General features: G+C 53.9%; 1 protein-coding gene across 1 annotated transcript in view; it reads left to right on the top strand.

Annotated features, from left to right (window-relative positions):
• DIP2C (DIP2 acetate--CoA ligase C (putative)) overlaps window positions 1-16,119 on the top strand; it is a 356,092-nt gene that overhangs the window by 259,165 nt on the left and 80,808 nt on the right. Inside the window, exons 11-15 of the mRNA XM_081818894.1 lie at window positions 821-1,282; window positions 1,383-1,502; window positions 2,946-3,060; window positions 13,842-13,981; window positions 15,338-15,474. Coding sequence (XP_081675020.1) covers window positions 821-1,282; window positions 1,383-1,502; window positions 2,946-3,060; window positions 13,842-13,981; window positions 15,338-15,474 — 974 coding nt within the window. The remainder of the gene's footprint in view (window positions 1-820; window positions 1,283-1,382; window positions 1,503-2,945; window positions 3,061-13,841; window positions 13,982-15,337; window positions 15,475-16,119) is intronic.

Below are 16,119 nucleotides of genomic sequence, written 5' to 3'. Positions count from 1 at the left end.
GCGGGAAACAGTATCTTTCCTCCCCGCTCCTGGCGTTCAGACTGCGGTGATGTTACTCACGTCTTGGGTTCGGGGCACTTCTCCCTTGCGTGTGATTTGGCTGTGATGTTCTTGCTCTTTTTCCTTTCTGTGAGTCTATGTTTGTGAATATTGTGGAAGCCGGCTCCGTTATGCTACAGGGGGACCTTCTTACGGGTCTCTGCATGGTGGCAGTTCGGCTCCCATGCCCCGTCGTTGTTAGTGCCGTCTGATGAGGGAGGACAGTTCGAAGCTGCAGCGGGTTTGTGGACACACAGCCTTGTTATTTAAGATGTGCTCAGCCCTTAGCACATGCACAGTGTGACTGCTCACGGGCTGGCCATGCGTGTCCTGGATGATGTCCACTCCCTGCTTCTCTAAGCTTGTGCTGGAACTGTCTTTGCAGAGGTAGAGAATTCTAGCGGCTTTTGCCTGAGCGATGGGACATAAATACAGAAGGCAGGATTTGTGGTTTCTCAGGCAGAATTTGTTAGGAGGAGGGCACACGAGCATCGTCTAGACTGAAGGTTGGGGGTCCAGACTAGCCCTTCCTGCTGTGGTTCACCTCTGCCCCTGGATGCCGGGCAGTGGTAGGATGCGGAAACACAGCTCCATGTGGATGCTCCCGTGGTGACCGCAGGGGCGGGGACGCCGGCTGGCCTCAGCCCTGCCTTCTGCAGCTCTGTGCCTCCAGGCCCGTCGCCTGCCCCTGGTCCCCGTGGACCACAGCGTTCCTACCTGTCAGACGCGGTGACGGTCCTGCGTGAGGACCGCACAGCCCGATGTGCGGTGAGCACGTAACCCACCACCCTGCCCAGTGGTTGTGGCAGCCGCCTTCTCTGCTGCCATTCGTGTTTCTCCTTGACGTCACTGTGTGGGGACCGCTGTGACGGGCCTTGTTGGTGTTGTCACCCATGGCTCACCCTTCCTCTGGACCTGCAGTTTCTGAGTCTCTTGCAGCCACTTCCTAGAGCCAGTCCTGTCTCCTGCCAGACGCACACGCTCCTCTCTGGCGTCTTCTGTATGGCAAATGGTGCTCTTGGTTCCCAGTGTGGAGCAGGGAGCAAGCTCGTGACGGGCCCAGGCCTGTTGTGTCCCCACGTCCAGCGTGGCGGGGTGCGGGTTCCTCTCCTGCTAGCATTTGGCAGTCACCCCATATGTTGCTTGCAGAGTGTCATGAACATGATGCACGTGATCAGCATCCCATACTCGCTGATGAAGGTGAACCCCCTCTCCTGGATTCAGAAGGTCTGCCAGTACAAAGGTACGTCTCCAGGGCCCTCAGGTGTGTGGTTCCCTCTTTTTTAATATCTCACGGCCTGATGGTGTGCTTATTAACGCCCTGCTCTCCACTGTTCCTGCAGCAAAAGTGGCTTGTGTGAAATCCAGGGACATGCACTGGGCGCTAGTTGCACATAGAGATCAGAGAGACATCAACCTCTCTTCCCTCCGGATGCTGATCGTGGCCGACGGTGCAAATCCCTGTAAGTGACCCACCTGTTCCACCTGGAGGTGCAGCCGGCAGCCAGAGAGCCTCGTTCTCCACATCCCATTTCTGCACTTTGCTTTTCCTTTTCTAGTCGTTGCCTTGGTTAGGAAGCTGCCTTAAGTTAATGACCTCCCATTGTGACTCACCGAAACCTCGAGGCACCACAGTCGGTGGCGGGGAGCCAGGAGCCCGCAGGCCCGCCGCCCTGGGCTCGAGGCCCGGTGTTTCCACATCCTGATTCCATAGAGAAAAATCCTAACTTTCTGGTTTTAATCCTTCTCTTTCTTTAGCTGCAAAATGGTACCTAAATCATAAGATTTTATGAGAATTAAATGAAGTGGTTTCTCTATCTTGGGATGTTTTGTGCTCAGGAAATAGTAACTTATTACTTTATGATCTATAGTAATTTTATTGATCAGGGAAGTAATATGTCATTTTAATGGAATTTCGTTATCAAATCCTATAGGAAACACCACCCAGGTAAAGCAAATTAGCAGTCCCATAGAATGCCATTAACCTACCTTGAGAAATACCTCTCTGGGTTGAAACAAAACGCAGCTAGCTTGTTTTTGATGAGAGTGAGTGAGCCAGAAGCAGAGTGAGTGAAGGAGAGCGTGTGTTTCTGTCCATCTGTAAACGGTGCCACATGTACATTCGTAAATTAAAGCAGCACATACTTTCTCAAAGAAAATCTGATATGCAAACAGGGGCTTGCAATCAGAGGATTTAGTATTACTTGTATACATGATTCTTGCATTTCCCAGAGAACTCCATGAATTGCAAGCTGCTTTAAGGCATCTGGTTTGAGGGCACCTGGGTGGCTCAGTCGTTAAGCGTCTGCCTTCGGCTCAGGTCATGATCCCAGGGTCCTGGGATCGAGCCCCACATCGGGCTCCTTGCTTGGCAGGAAGCCTGCTTCTCCCTCTCCCACTCCCCCTGCTTGTGTTCCTGCTCTCGCTATCTCTCTCTCTGTCAAATAAATAAATAAAAAATTAAAAAAAAAAAAAAGGCATCTGGTTTGAGCCATCTGTCTGCTGAAGCCAGGCTGACCTGTGTTAGGAAGCCCACGGGTGGGCACCTGGTGGTGACTCCCCCGATCTCACCAGGTGCGCTGATACAGGAGAGAGTTTTCTTCGCTTAGTTTAGACCTACTCATCTCAGAGACATGCATATGGAACATGGCGGAGCAGGCCTGGGGGAAGGCTCACAAGCTCATCAGCCACAGAAACGTTTAAATACAGAGGTTACACTTGTAATCCTTGAGTTCTGTTGGCCTGAAAGAATCACCTCTCATGGTAACGTGAGCAGTTAGCGGTACTGAATGGAGCGTGTTTCCGCGCGGCCGGCCTCAGCCCCACCTGAGAGGCGTGGGAGTGGTGGGGTGGCTGCGGTTGACCCTGCGCTTTTGCAGGCTGACTGTCACCCCTTCCTCCTGCAGGGTCCATCTCGTCCTGTGACGCATTTCTCAACGTCTTCCAGAGTAAAGGCCTGCGTCAGGAGGTCATCTGTCCATGCGCCAGCTCCCCAGAGGCTCTCACCGTGGCCATACGGAGGTACAGCCGGGCCCTGCAGGGCCGGCCCGGGTGGGGGCTGCCTGCCGCAGCTCACGTCTGCGGGGCGGGGAGGGCAGGACCCAGCCTGTTCGGGACCAGCTTCGTTTCCTTGCATGCGCAGGAATGGGCCCTTCAGCATGGTCCTCATTCGCTAGTCAGAAACCCTCTCTCCCTCTGGGCAGTGACCCTGTCTCCCAAGTAAGTGGACGCCCATGTGCTCGTCACCCACATGTCCACGTGCTACCGTCTGGGTCAGGCGTTATTCTGGGGCGGGTTGGGTGAATGCTGTCTGGTTTGAGTGCAGTGTTTGCAGCCGGGCCTGTGGACGTGCCCAGTGCGCCACGACACCCTGAATTTTTAAAAACCCTGGTTTTCTGAGCTGTTGAGCTGTGGATGGCCCATCGCAGGGCTCCAGTGTGCACGTGGGTGTGGGCCTGCATCGCTCATGCCCTCGGTCGTGGGTCAGTCCGCCTTCACCACCTGCCCCAGCGCCACGCGCACTGTTACAGGTGCCGTGGCTACGGCCGCGTGAAGCTGGTCCCACTCAGGCTGAGAGGTGCAGGAAAAGCCTCTCTGATCGTCACCCGCCGTCCGCCATCCTCACAACGTGGGAAGGGAGCATTGGCATCATCTGGGTACTTCCAGCTCGGGATCTGACTTGTTTTTCGGTATCTGGGCGTCCGTCCGCTCATGAGGTTTTGCTCTGCGTCACACGAGCGTGCTCCACTGTAAGGGGCGCACAGCACGTGGAGTTCCGCCCTCTTACTGACAGGCTGGGCTTCCCAGAAGTACTCACTGGGAGACTGTTTGTAAATGAGATGCTTTCTCACAGTTTTAGCTGATAGTTAGTGTAAAATTAGCCAGACTGTCTAACGGGCTAGGAAATCAAAAACCTTTAGCATATCAGGAGCAAGTTTAATTTTGATTGAACCAGAAATCAGAAGTCCGTAACAATGTAAACTGATGAGGAAAAACAGCACCATGAACCACCTTTGTTAGAAGGTGTCACGGCTGTCCTAGCAGGAGGCGCCCCCCAAACAGTCCCCCAAGTGGAAGTCTGGCCTCGGACAGAGCGCTGGAGGCCGCGCTGGTGGACGGGCCAGCACCGCGTTCTTCCAAGATCAGGATTCAGCCGTCCGGGTGCAGCCCGGCCACGGGGTCCCGGGCGGGTCCTCTCTCCGTGGCCTCCGCGGCCTCCCACCTGAAAGCGTTAGGGTTGTGCCACGGTGTGACGTAGCGCCTTTGCCACAGGTAAGTCACAAGGTGAGGGACTGAGACACGTGGACACTCCAGCTGTTAGCGTCCAATGGTGTGATCGTGTGCTCTTTCTAGAAATCTGTTTTCCGTGCATTAGGGTTATGGACTATGCCAGAGTTGCTTGGCACAGGGAGGAGTCAGTGAAGGACTTGTAGTTGTTTCTCTAAAAATGTAAAATCGTTAAAATCTTCAAGAAGATTAAGAAACAGGCAAATTAAGTGCTGCTATTTCCTGGGCTCATGTTCAGTGGCCTCCAGTGCACTTCCCCTGGGGTCAGAGGCCGCACACGTCCCCGCGCGTCACCATGCTTCCCATGCATCCCTGCGTGTCCCCATGTGTCCCCATGCTCCTCACGCATCCCTGTGCATTCTCATGCTCCCCACACATCCCCATGTGTCCTCATGCATTCCCGCGCGTCCCCATGCTTCCCACGCATCCCTGCCTGTCCCCATGTGTCCCCATGCTCCTCACACATTCCTGCACATCCTCATGCTCCCCGCGTGTCCCCATGTGTCCTCATGCTCCCTGCGCATCCCCATGTGTCCCCATGCTTGCTGCACATCCCCACGTGTCCCCATGCTATGCACACATCCCTGTATATCCCTACATGTCCCCATGTATCCTTATGCTCCCTACTGTCTCCATGGTCCTCACACTCCCTGCATGTCCCCACACGTCCCCACACAACCCCTGCACAGACCTGCCTTGGCTGAGTGCACCATTATCGGGCTGGAAGGGGTGGATTCAGAGTCCCTCGACCTTCACTGCCGGAGCCGGTGGACATTGCTGCTCCTGCGTGTGAGGCTGCGGACTGGCCGGCTCCCGCTCTGAGCAGGGGAGAGAGCAGCCGTACTTGCAGAGACACGAGTCCACCAGCCAGCCTTGCTTTGAACCGAGTTGGCTTCTCTCACAGCCGACCACGGTCTGGCGGCCACTCTCACATCCTCAAGGTCTCGTCTGCTATTTCCCAATTAGCCAGTAGAAGAGCAAGGAGCCAGGACAGGGCAGTGGATACCAGTGAGCTCAGAGAGAGGCTTACTCTTTCCTCAAACACCGTTGATTGACAGGCAGAGTGATTTCGTGTCCGTCACCCCTACAGTGAAAAATACCATACAACCGAAAGGTGCATCAGTAACACGAAGAAACTCTCAGTTTCCCTAACATGTAGTCTGTAATCCTTGCTTATATTCTGGTTTACAGACTTTGATATAAAGTGGTCTTTGCCTGGTGGCTCACCCTGAGCTTTTTTCTAAATGAAGACACAGTCTTCTCCCAGAGAATCCTAGGCTCGTCGGCCACCTTCCGGGTCTCTCCGCAGACCCACCACTCCTTCAGTGCTCAAGAATCACAGGAATGTGCGTTAACTGCTCATGGCTGCGTGTCTGGAAGGAGAAGTGAGAGACTCACGTTACTGGGACCCACTTACCACGGGCAGAGCCCCGTTCCCGCCTCACGCGGGTCAGTGGTGGGTCGAGTGTTGGCCTCTGGCGGGTGCGGCAGAGTTGCTCCAGAGGAACAGCTGAGCCTGACATCGTCTGCGCCGTCCTGTCCTTGCCGAAGCCGTGAGGGTTTAAATGTGTCTGTTCGTTTTGCCGTGAACTTTCCGGGCTGCCTATTTCAGAATAAAGACACAAGCCCTATGCTGGGGAATGGCCCCATGGGGATGGCCCAGTGCGTCCTGAGGACTCTCGACGACGGTCCGCTGGCCCCGGGCCTCACGATCACTCCTGGTGACAGTGAAGTGTGACCCCTTCCGCTTTGCTGCTACGTAAAGCAAGGGGCCATAAGATCCACAGGGGGAAAGGTCTAGTTTTAATGCTAAGATATTTATGTTTCCCTATTGACGTATTGGTTGTAGCCAAAAAAAGATAATTTTGGAAAAGATCCTTGTAAGAAATCGAGGGTCTTTATACATTATGGTTTCATCCCTTCGAAGCGCTCACAAGCACGTGTCTCTGCACTGTTCGCACTGTCCTTCTTGGTTTCACATCCATCTGTGCCTGTGACCAAAATCGAAGTAGAAGGATATTCTAGAAATCTAGACTAAAATCCCCACGGAGACACCTGAAGTGAAGAAGCAGAAGAAGCAGGCTGCAGGTAGCATTAAAAGTCATGCTGCAGTTCTTAAAACCAGTGCTTTTGGACAGTGCCTTGTGTGTCTTGGCTGAGTGACTTCATGTCCTGGAGACGTCCTGGGTCCTGGGGAAATGCGGCCTCTGATTGCACGCTCCCGCCCGGAGCAGATCTGGGGAACAGCGCCCTGCTCAGTCCTGTGCACGCGGGCGAGCAATCGTGCTGTGTGGGCCGAAGCCGCCGGCAGGCCCCTTGTGCTGAGAAGCTGCATGGTGGTGCTCCGGTGAGACTTGGCATCACAGACTGCGTCCTCATCCCTGGGAGAGAATCTGTGGGTCCCGTGGACACGGTTCAGGCTGCGCTGCAAGACCGGGCAGCTGGTGGGTGTCCACCAGATGCGTGCTGGGGTGTCACACCCCTTGCGTTGTCTGCCTAGAGTGGTATAGATTCAGGAGATTTCTTTTAAAAAGTGTCATCGTGATTTCAAGGCCACCTTATGCAGCAAAGAGGCAGGTCTCTACAGTGACTGACTCTCTGCTGTGTCCCCATGGACCAATTATCCTCTGAGACCCTCAATTTCTCCACCCACAGAGGAAGAAAATATGAACTGGTGTGTGTGCTAACACGTATGCACACACCCCCAGTCCCCGATGAGAACACACGTGTCTGCTAACATGTATGCACACACACACACACACACACCCGGTCCCCCTGCCCTGGTCGTCAGCCCTTGGCCCAGCAGCTTGCAGTCTGGGCCCTCACCCCCCGCCCACCACCCCCACCGCAGGCTGCGTAGCTTCTCCCTGTCCACAAAAACTTAGGTTAGATCCAGAACTGTGCAGAGACTGGACACTGGTTTCCATCTCTTAGATTTTGGCCATTGTCTTGGCAACTCAGTTCTCCTTTCACGTGGGAAGGAGGGTGGCAGGTGGAATGCACACAGATTTCAGTGCAAGCATCCTCCTCCAGCAATGTCTGCTCCCACTTTCCTTCAGAGAAGCTGTGTAAGCAGTCTGAACCTCCGGCTCCCCCACCTCCCTGCCACCCGGCCCCCTCGGTGGCAGCTCGGCTGCAGGAGTGCATGCTGCTCCCAGGTCTGGCCGCGCTCCATCCCTCCCTCCGCGCCACCCGGCCCGGCCTCCTCGCTGTTCCCCTACCGGCAGGCCCAGGAGCTTGTGCTGGAGCCGTGTGGCCTGCCCGCCTAGCCCGCCTAGCCCGCCTTTGCTGGCGTCCCGACCGTGGTCCTCCGGGCTTGTCACCCTCCCCTCCTCTTCCCTTCACATTCTCCACCTCCCCACGTGCCATGGGACTTACGGGTGTCTTCATTGTTCAGTCTGTCCCAGCCTCGTAGATACTTTTTGAATAAACGAGTGAAAGAAGGATTTTCAGTATGTGAAGGACCTGCGCACACGCTTGCCTCTGAGCACCTTGCAGACTCTCCAGAAGCAGTGCTGAGAAGCGCCAGAGCTTTTCACAGGCGTCCTGGTGAGACCAGCTCATGCACATGTGCAGGCGGGTCTCTAGCTCGTGTTTGGCCGAGTGGAGTCGTGTGTTCTCCTCTGTCTGCGTGTTTGCCTTTCTCACGACGATCCAGGTGCAGCTCTGAGCCTAGAGTTTTGTGTCATATTCTGGTCTCCTGATTCAGTAGCAGCAGGAGGGCCGTGTCCTTACCGCCACCTGTGGGCGGCCCCCGAGGTTGGTCCCGAGACAGATGGACTTGGGGGCGGGGGGAAGGAGGGGAAAGTCTTGGGTAGCAGCCCGCATGCGTCCGCGGTGATGCGCTAACATAGGGGCAGAAGGGCAGCTCAGGGCCCCAGAGTAGGGCCGGGATGCTTCCCACCAGAACTTTGGGAGCAACCCCCAGGATTTAAGTCACTACGTAGGAACTGTGGAAGCTAAGGGGTTCACGAGAACAGAGAAGTGAGCAAATGTAGCGCCCTCGGCCCCACCAGGCTCCGAGCAAGAGCCGCCCGCAGCCCCTCCTGGGCCCCCACCCCGTTGGCTGGGACATCTCCTCAGAGCCCACCCGTTCTGCGACGGGTATCCTCCCAGGCCCACAGGTAAATCGGGACAGGAAGGGATAGGAACACGAGGTACAACCATAGCATTCTCAGTAGAATTAGGGATAACGGCATAATCCAAATCAAGACGGGCCTCTGGGTGCAGCGGCTGTCCCACGTCTGTTCCCTTGCTGGATGCCATCCCTCGGTCTGGTGGCTGTGCTCTTCCATGTGACTGTGAGGCCCACGGCACGCGTGGACACTGCTGCACACCAGCGGCCACACAGATGAAGCCACCGCCATGAGCCTCGTGCGGAGGCAAGCGTGGGTGTCGAGGACTGGTGGTCAGACTCGTCAGGAGAGGAGGGAGTGTTCACGTTTAGAACCTGTTTCTTTCACTGACCTGTCATATTTAAGTCATTTTCAAACAAATAGGACAGAAACAGCACTCACTTGCGTTTTATGAACATGTCCCTCTCTGTGAATAGGAGGGCAACTCCCCATTCCCGGTGTTGTACGTGCACGACCGTCCACAGAGACACTGGGACAAATTCTTGCTTTTGTAGAATGAGCCCGTGCACTTAACTTCATGTTGGGTTATTTCTTCCCCAAGCACAGTGGGGACTCGGGAGTTTCCACACGGAAACGGTAGAAGCTGGGTTACTGAGTAGAGACCGCCTTACTCATTCCTTTCAAGCTGCTCTGAGTGGGGGTCCAGGATGGCTGGTCCATACTCCGGTGGTCCCAGGGTGAGGACAAAATGGGCACTTTCTCGGACGTCTGTATTAAGACCAGAGTGGGAAGGGTTGCATCCTCATGTTTTGTTTCTATTCGTAGGATATTTTATAAAGAAAAAAGTGTTTGGCTGCTAGGTTGCCTGATTTTGTTGGAAAGAAAGCCCTGCCCCCTTCGAGGGGGACTGACCACCCCTCGTTCAGATGGGTTTGAGGACTGACATTCTCCTTTCTTCTCTTGTCCTGTGCTTAATAACCTTCCCAGGACAGCTTGCGAGCCAGGTAACGAAGAAGAGGTTGGACTTCCAGTAAGCAGTTCAGAGCCGCTGAGTGCTCGCTTGGCTCTCACTGCATTTAGTTAGGAAACAGTACCTGGTTAATGTGTGTGGTCAGCACTGACGATGAAATTGGAGGTGTGTTCCATTACTCACGACTGTGGGACTTTTGGTCTTTCCTGGAACATGCGTCTGTCTGGTTTTCTTCTGTGAAACACGTACGTGGGTCGGCCAGCCGAGTAGCTACGGCAGGGCTGCCAGGTGCCCGGGGTTTGCACGCGTGGGGACAGCCATGCACGCCCGTTAGCTTCTCAGGCTGCTCCAAGCTGGCCTGTGCAGAGCAAAGAGCTGGGCCTCACAGGTTGGTGCCCATGGCTGTTCGTTATCCTGATGTCCCTCCTCTGGTAAGCAGAACACCTGTCACCAACACCAAAGTGAGTGTATTGGAAGGTTCTGGGGCCCAGAGTTTTCAACGGGAGCCTCGGACATCCCACCTGAAACAGGCGGGGTGCAGAGCTGGTCCCGAGAGCCAGCCGTAGGACTCTGGCCGTGGTCTGGGGACAGTAGCCAGTGCCCTGGCTTCCTGTCCAACCACGTGTTTGCCACAGTATTTAATGTCTTTCTTTTTAAAACTGTCATCATGCAGGTATATGTTTGTGTTTCCTTCTTTGAGGATTAGTTGTAAAATTCAAAATATTGGAGAAATATGACTTTATGATGTGTAAACTCATCTGTAGAATTATTTTAAAAGGGCAAATTGTGAAATGAAAACCAGCAAATTATTTTCTGGTCCTGTGTATCTCTGGGATTGCTGTCTGGTTCTGCTTCTGTGTCTGGAATACAGAGGATAGAACCCACTTTTTAAAGCTATGTTTTGGTAATGTTGATTCAACTAAAAAAATATTCTGTGGGCTCTTTAACCACAAGGTATTATTTCAAAGGATAGTAATTATGTAAAGCAGTATTTAAAGCAGCAATTCCAGAGGAGGATAAAGATGCCCCTTTGCCACCAGAATCATTTTGCATGTTGAAAATGTCCCCCCTGGAAATTAGAGAGCTGGGAAGACCGGAGGGAGGGGCCCGTGCGGCCAGATGCCCGTCCAGGGCCGGAGTCAGACTCAGACCGTTCTGCCCGAGGCTCCCCAGCCAATGACCCAGAGTAAAAATAGCTAACAAGCCTGTGAATTGAAGTGGGGTTTTCAGGAATGGTTTTGACTGCCCAAAAAAAGTCAGCCGTGGAGATCCATAATCTTATGTTTTTAACACAAGATAAAATGCATTGTCAGTGATTTTAATCTGGAAGTTTTAAATTCAGATAAAATTTTAAAAGTCCTCTGAGAGTGAAAGAGTTGGCAGATGAGCCTCACCATCCCTAAATGGAAATATGGCTTAATTCAGTAGCGTCAAAGAGCCAAGTGACTTGAGTTACCTTGTGCAAGTTGTCCGGACCGCTCACGTACAGGAGTGCATTCTGCTCTGTTTTGTGTTTGGTGGTGCTCCGGTGGAGGTGTGTGGACCACACGCAGACAGCAGGTGATGCTTCCCCGCCCATGCGCGCTGAGCGCCTGCCCGAAGACGCGGCAAAGTAGCTAGGGCAGGTGGAAAACAAAGCTTGTAGACGGTTTGTGTGGTATGATCCGTTTCCTGGCTGAAAAAGATTAAGTATCTCTAGACAGTCTCTTTAACAAGAAAAAAACCTGGAAGCTACATAGTGCAGCGGGTAGGTGAGATAGCATCGGGGAGAATGTCCCCTTTTTACATTATAGAGCTCTTAAAGCAGGTATGTTTTTTAATAAGCAGATATTGCTCTTACCAGAGAAAGGGGAAGGAATCACACTAGAATAACTCATCACTTAAAGGTGTGCTGTGTCAATCTTGTATCTTTCCCTGTCACTGAGCCTTCAGTGTGGGCATCCACTGTGTTTTTGAGAGGCTCTATCACACTGAGCATTGAAGGGGGATGCACGTATTCACAATTTGACCAGATTTCTCCTGAAATCCGCATTGCCGGAGTGTTCCCCTGAAAATGTTATTTCTATTAAAATAAGCACGCAGCGGCCGCAGCTCTGCACCCTTCAAAGGACATTTTTACCTGCCCTCTTGGGGCGGTGGCTGCAGTAACCGAGCTCACGTTCATCTGTAGAAAGACTTAAGTCATGGATGGCAGTGCCAGACACGTGCAGCAGGGCTGCTCCCCTGCAGGGGACGCCCTTCATCCACAAAGGAGGACCTCACTGGTCAAAGGCAGAAAGGCGGCCCCTTGCTCAGACACACTGATGGCCCCGCAGCTTAGAAGTGTCTTTCCCAGGGAGGGAGAGTTCCGGGAGGCACTTTGATGCCCATGCATGCACCCCGTGCGTGCACTCCGTGTGTACATCCCGTGCATTCAGCCCATGCATACACCCTGTGTGTGCACCCCGTGCGTACAGCCCACGTGTTCAGCCCATGTGTGCACCTTTCCACAAAAAATGACGTGCACCTTTGAACCCTGTTGCTTGGTGTGTCTGTGTCCTGGGGCTGTCGTAAGTGCCTCGGGCTGGGGGGCATGGAAGTGGGGAAGCTGTTGTCTCGGGTCTCGGGGTGTCTGCAGAGCGGGTGCTCCCAGAGGCTCTGGCCGAGCGTCTGCTCCAGGCCCTCCCACTGCTCGTGCCCCGTCCGTGGCTCCGTGGCTGGAGACGCAGCGCCGCATGACCACTGTGTCACAAGCCATCTGTGTCTCCTCCTCTCATAAGGACACCGGTCATTGGATTGGGGTCTGTCCCACTCCAACCAGTAGGACCTCATGTCAACCAACAATCTCTGCAAAGACTCTCTTTCACACTAATAAGGTCACAGTTGAGGTCATAGGTTTTGGAGACACAACCCACAGCGGGGACCAAGCCTTCTGACTCCTGACTGTCACATTGCGTTTTGCCGAGGACAGAAGCACAGGGTTGAGAGTCCCGGTGGCACAGGGTTCCCGTGGGCCTCCTCCTTTTGCTTTAGAGAGCAACTTAGGTTCCGGTGTTCGGGGCTCTTTCCAGGTAGCTCCACATGGACCTTCTAACTTGGGCAGAGTTTTCTTGTGTCTGGTTAGTTCTACCTTTTTGTTTCTTAGCAGATGGAACAATTCAATTTCCAGATTCTCTTATGCTTCCTTTTTATTATTACTTATTTTTAGTTTTTATTTGAGATATAATTGACATATAGCATAGGCTTCTTTTTTAAACACACCAGTTACTTGATTCAAATGAGACCTCCTTCTGCACATTTTAACTTTTATGTTTCCCTATTTATGCTTTTAGGTTCATTTTAAATCTTGATACTATTTTAAAACCAAGCAGCAAAGTTCTGTTTATCCTCCAACTTTTAGATCCTAAAGCAACACTACACATTTGTGTATAGAAAATTACAGGAACAAATGTGGTATTCACCTAAATCGTGCTCTCACTTAGCTCATAGCTCACATGCAAGGGTCTTTAGCTACAGGGATAGAATCCATGATCTTGGAAAGATTTCATCTGTTCAGTAGTCGACAGACTACCTCTCCAGGGGAAAGGATGCAGCAGTGAACAGAGGGAAACCCACTTGCCCTCAGGAAGCTGAGACTGATGGACGAGGCACCTGCTGTGCAGACAGGAGTTGGGGGTGTGCTGTTTTATGGGGTGATGAGTCCTTGCACATGTGAGCTGCCCCAGAGGGCAGTGAGGGAGGAAGCCAGGGGGATGGCTGCTACAAGAACATTGCAGGTAGAGAGGCAGGAGCAGGTGCAGAAAGCCCCAGGAGGGAGAGGGCTGAGTCCTGGAGAGACGGCAGGGGGCAGCGCGGAGTGAGTGGGAGGCGTGGGGCTCACGGGCCATGGAGGAGACAGAGGCAGTGAAATTGTACTTCTTCCCTGGACCCTACAGCATCCTACAGAACACCTCTCAGCCAAAACCTTCCCTAAGAGCTTGTCATCCAGCACAGCGTCACATGACTCTCCTTTCAGATTCTTAACCCACGGTGTGCGTCCGCACAGGGCACATCCGACTCAAGGCAGGACCAGCAGAATCTCCACCGATTCTGCTCCCTGCAGAATCTCTTCTTGGAGACCTTATTCTCTTATCTCTTCGTGGAGACCTTGTTCTCCCCATTATCCACTTGCCACACTGGAAAATGTGACCCAGAGAGAGATGGGCAGAGAAGGAATCAGTCAGTCTACTGACTGGAGGTCTTCACACTCCTAAGGTGTTTTTAAACTATTCTGGAAGCCTGGAGGTAGAGTTAGTGACACGGACATCTTGTGGACAGAGCAGAAGCATTCCCCGGCGAGCTAGAGCACAGGGCTATGTGGCATGCAGGTCTGCGTTTGGGGGTCCGTGGGACCCCAACATGGCTGGCTGCCTTGGGTGTGTGCCCTTGGGTGGCTCTCTGGCCAGGCAGCCTGTTTGCTTCTGCGTGTTCAGACAAAACTGCTCTTTCAGGCCTACGGATGACAGCAACCAGCCCCCGGGCCGGGGCGTCCTATCCATGCACGGGCTGACCTACGGCGTCATCCGGGTGGACTCGGAGGAAAAGCTGTCTGTGCTCACCGTGCAGGACGTCGGCCTCGTGATGCCTGGCGGTGAGTGTGGGCACCAGGCTGCAGGCGGTGTGGGGCGTCGAGGTGGAAACCCCGGCTGTGGCCAGTGGACTGGTCTGTTAGCGCATGCCTTCCCGCCCGGCACCCCCGTGCCCCTCTGGCATGAACACAGGGTGCTTAAATTCCACTGTGCATCTTTAAAGCTTTGTGGTAATGCTACCCCTCCTGGTGACAACATTCAGGAAGCCTCCGTGGGCATCTCTGCCCCCTCTCATGCTGGGACTCCAGAGTCCTCCTCCCCAGGGGCGTTGTGGGCCCCGCTGCACCGCTGCAGCCCCTGAGATGGTCCTCCCCCTGCAAGGGTCTGCTTCCCACCGGCCATCCTAGCACACTGGAGAAGGCTGGGCACCCAGTCTGGCTGCAGACAGCATAAAAACCCATCCATGGGGCTCTGGATGACCAGCAGTGCTCACTTGCAGCAGAAGAGTCTGTTCTTAAAAGTCATGGACCTTCTCCACAAATGTGCACACGTGCTGTGGTCAGGGCATGGCCAGCCATCGCTGGCTGCACACCCCACCTCCCGAAACCCTGGCTCCGGCTCTTGCACGGACTTGAGGTCTGTGGCGGGAGCATGGGGTGTGTGCAGTACCAAAGCACTCAGGCAGCCGGGACCCTGGGCTTCCTCCACGTGTCCTCCTCAGTCTGGATGGCAGAGGTCACTCCCCTTAAATACGATCCACACATGGGCGCCTGGGTGGCTCAGTTGGTTAAGCAACTGCCTTCGGCTCAGGTCATGATCCCAGAGTCCCGGGATCAAGTCCCACATCGGGCTCCCTGGTCGGCGGGGAGTCTGCTTCTCCCTCTAACCCTACTCCCTCCTGAGCTCTCTCTCTCACTCACTCTCTCTCTCAAATAAATAAATAAATAAATAAATAAATAAAAATCTTTAAAAAAAAAATACGATCCACACGTCAGTTATTCACTGACGTCACAACAATGGAACTGGACATTTTCCTATAACATGAAAATCCGTGACTCACTTCAGGGAAAATGAGTACCCGGCCCACTTGTATATTCGCAGTTGTGTTCCAGATGCTGTTTCCTGTTCACCTGCTCTCACTCCTACTCGGTCATTTATTCCTTGTCCCCCTGTCCATCCCTGTCTCTCTGTGTCTCTGTCCCCCCGTCCCTCTGTCTGTCTCCCTCACCGTCCATCCCTGTCTGTCTCCCTCACCCCCGTCCCTCTGTCTGTCGCCCTCACCGTCCACCCCTCTGTCTGTCTGCCTCCCCCTCCCTCCGTCCCTCTGTCTGTCTCCCTCTCCCTCCGTCCCTCTGTCTGTCGCCCTCACCGTCTGTCCCTCTCTCTAACATGACCCGTGTGTCCTGTTTTGCTTCCAGCCATCATGTGTTCAGTGAAGCCGGATGGCATCCCTCAACTTTGTCGAACAGATGAAATCGGGGAGCTCTGTGTGTGTGCCATTGCAACAGGCACGTCCTATTACGGCCTCTCAGGCATGACCAAGAACACCTTCGAGGTAGGTTTGAGGGGCGCGCTCCCTCCAGGTGTGCTCTGCAGGTGGCCCTCACAGGTGTGCAGACGTAAAGAGAAGGTGGCAGTATCTCGATAACACATATTCATCATAACTAAAATGGTCGCACTTTTTGCTGCCAGTTGTATAATTTTCAGTAAATTTGGCTTGTCGGAGCTGTGTGGGAAAAGGGCAAGAATCGTTTCTTTAAAAGGGGCCGTGTTTTATATGTTGCTGTTCTCAGTCGAGAGGCCGAGGGACGGAGGCCGAGCACACCTGTCTCGGCCTCACTGGGGCCCCCTGTGGCCTGTCCGCCGAGGCCGGACTTGGCAGTGTGAACAGATGCACATAGCAGGAGCTGGCGTGTGTGCGAAGTGCCCGCATGCGTGTGGGGCCTGCGCTTAGTGCCCGCAGCGGCCTCGCACACGCGTGGTTCCGCAGGGAGCTCCGTGCCGCACCGCCATGCCCCTGGAGTTGACGCCTCACCTGCCCACGTGGTGCCTTACCTTAGGAGGAGCACACGTGGATTACATCACGCACGAGAAATGAGGGTCGTTTGGGGATTCGTCTCTTACAGTTTAGAACATGATGTAATGGGGTGTCTTGCGCAGGCACCTTTGCTGAGTGTGGATTCGAGTTTCTAAAATGTCC

This window comes from Leptonychotes weddellii, chromosome 5 (genome assembly GCF_054177405.1).
Source record: "Leptonychotes weddellii isolate Sample4059 chromosome 5, ASM5417740v2, whole genome shotgun sequence".
Lineage (NCBI taxonomy): Eukaryota > Metazoa > Chordata > Mammalia > Carnivora > Phocidae > Leptonychotes > Leptonychotes weddellii.
Note: the sequence above shows the minus strand (reverse complement) of the source record. Positions and strands in the feature narration are given on the sequence as shown.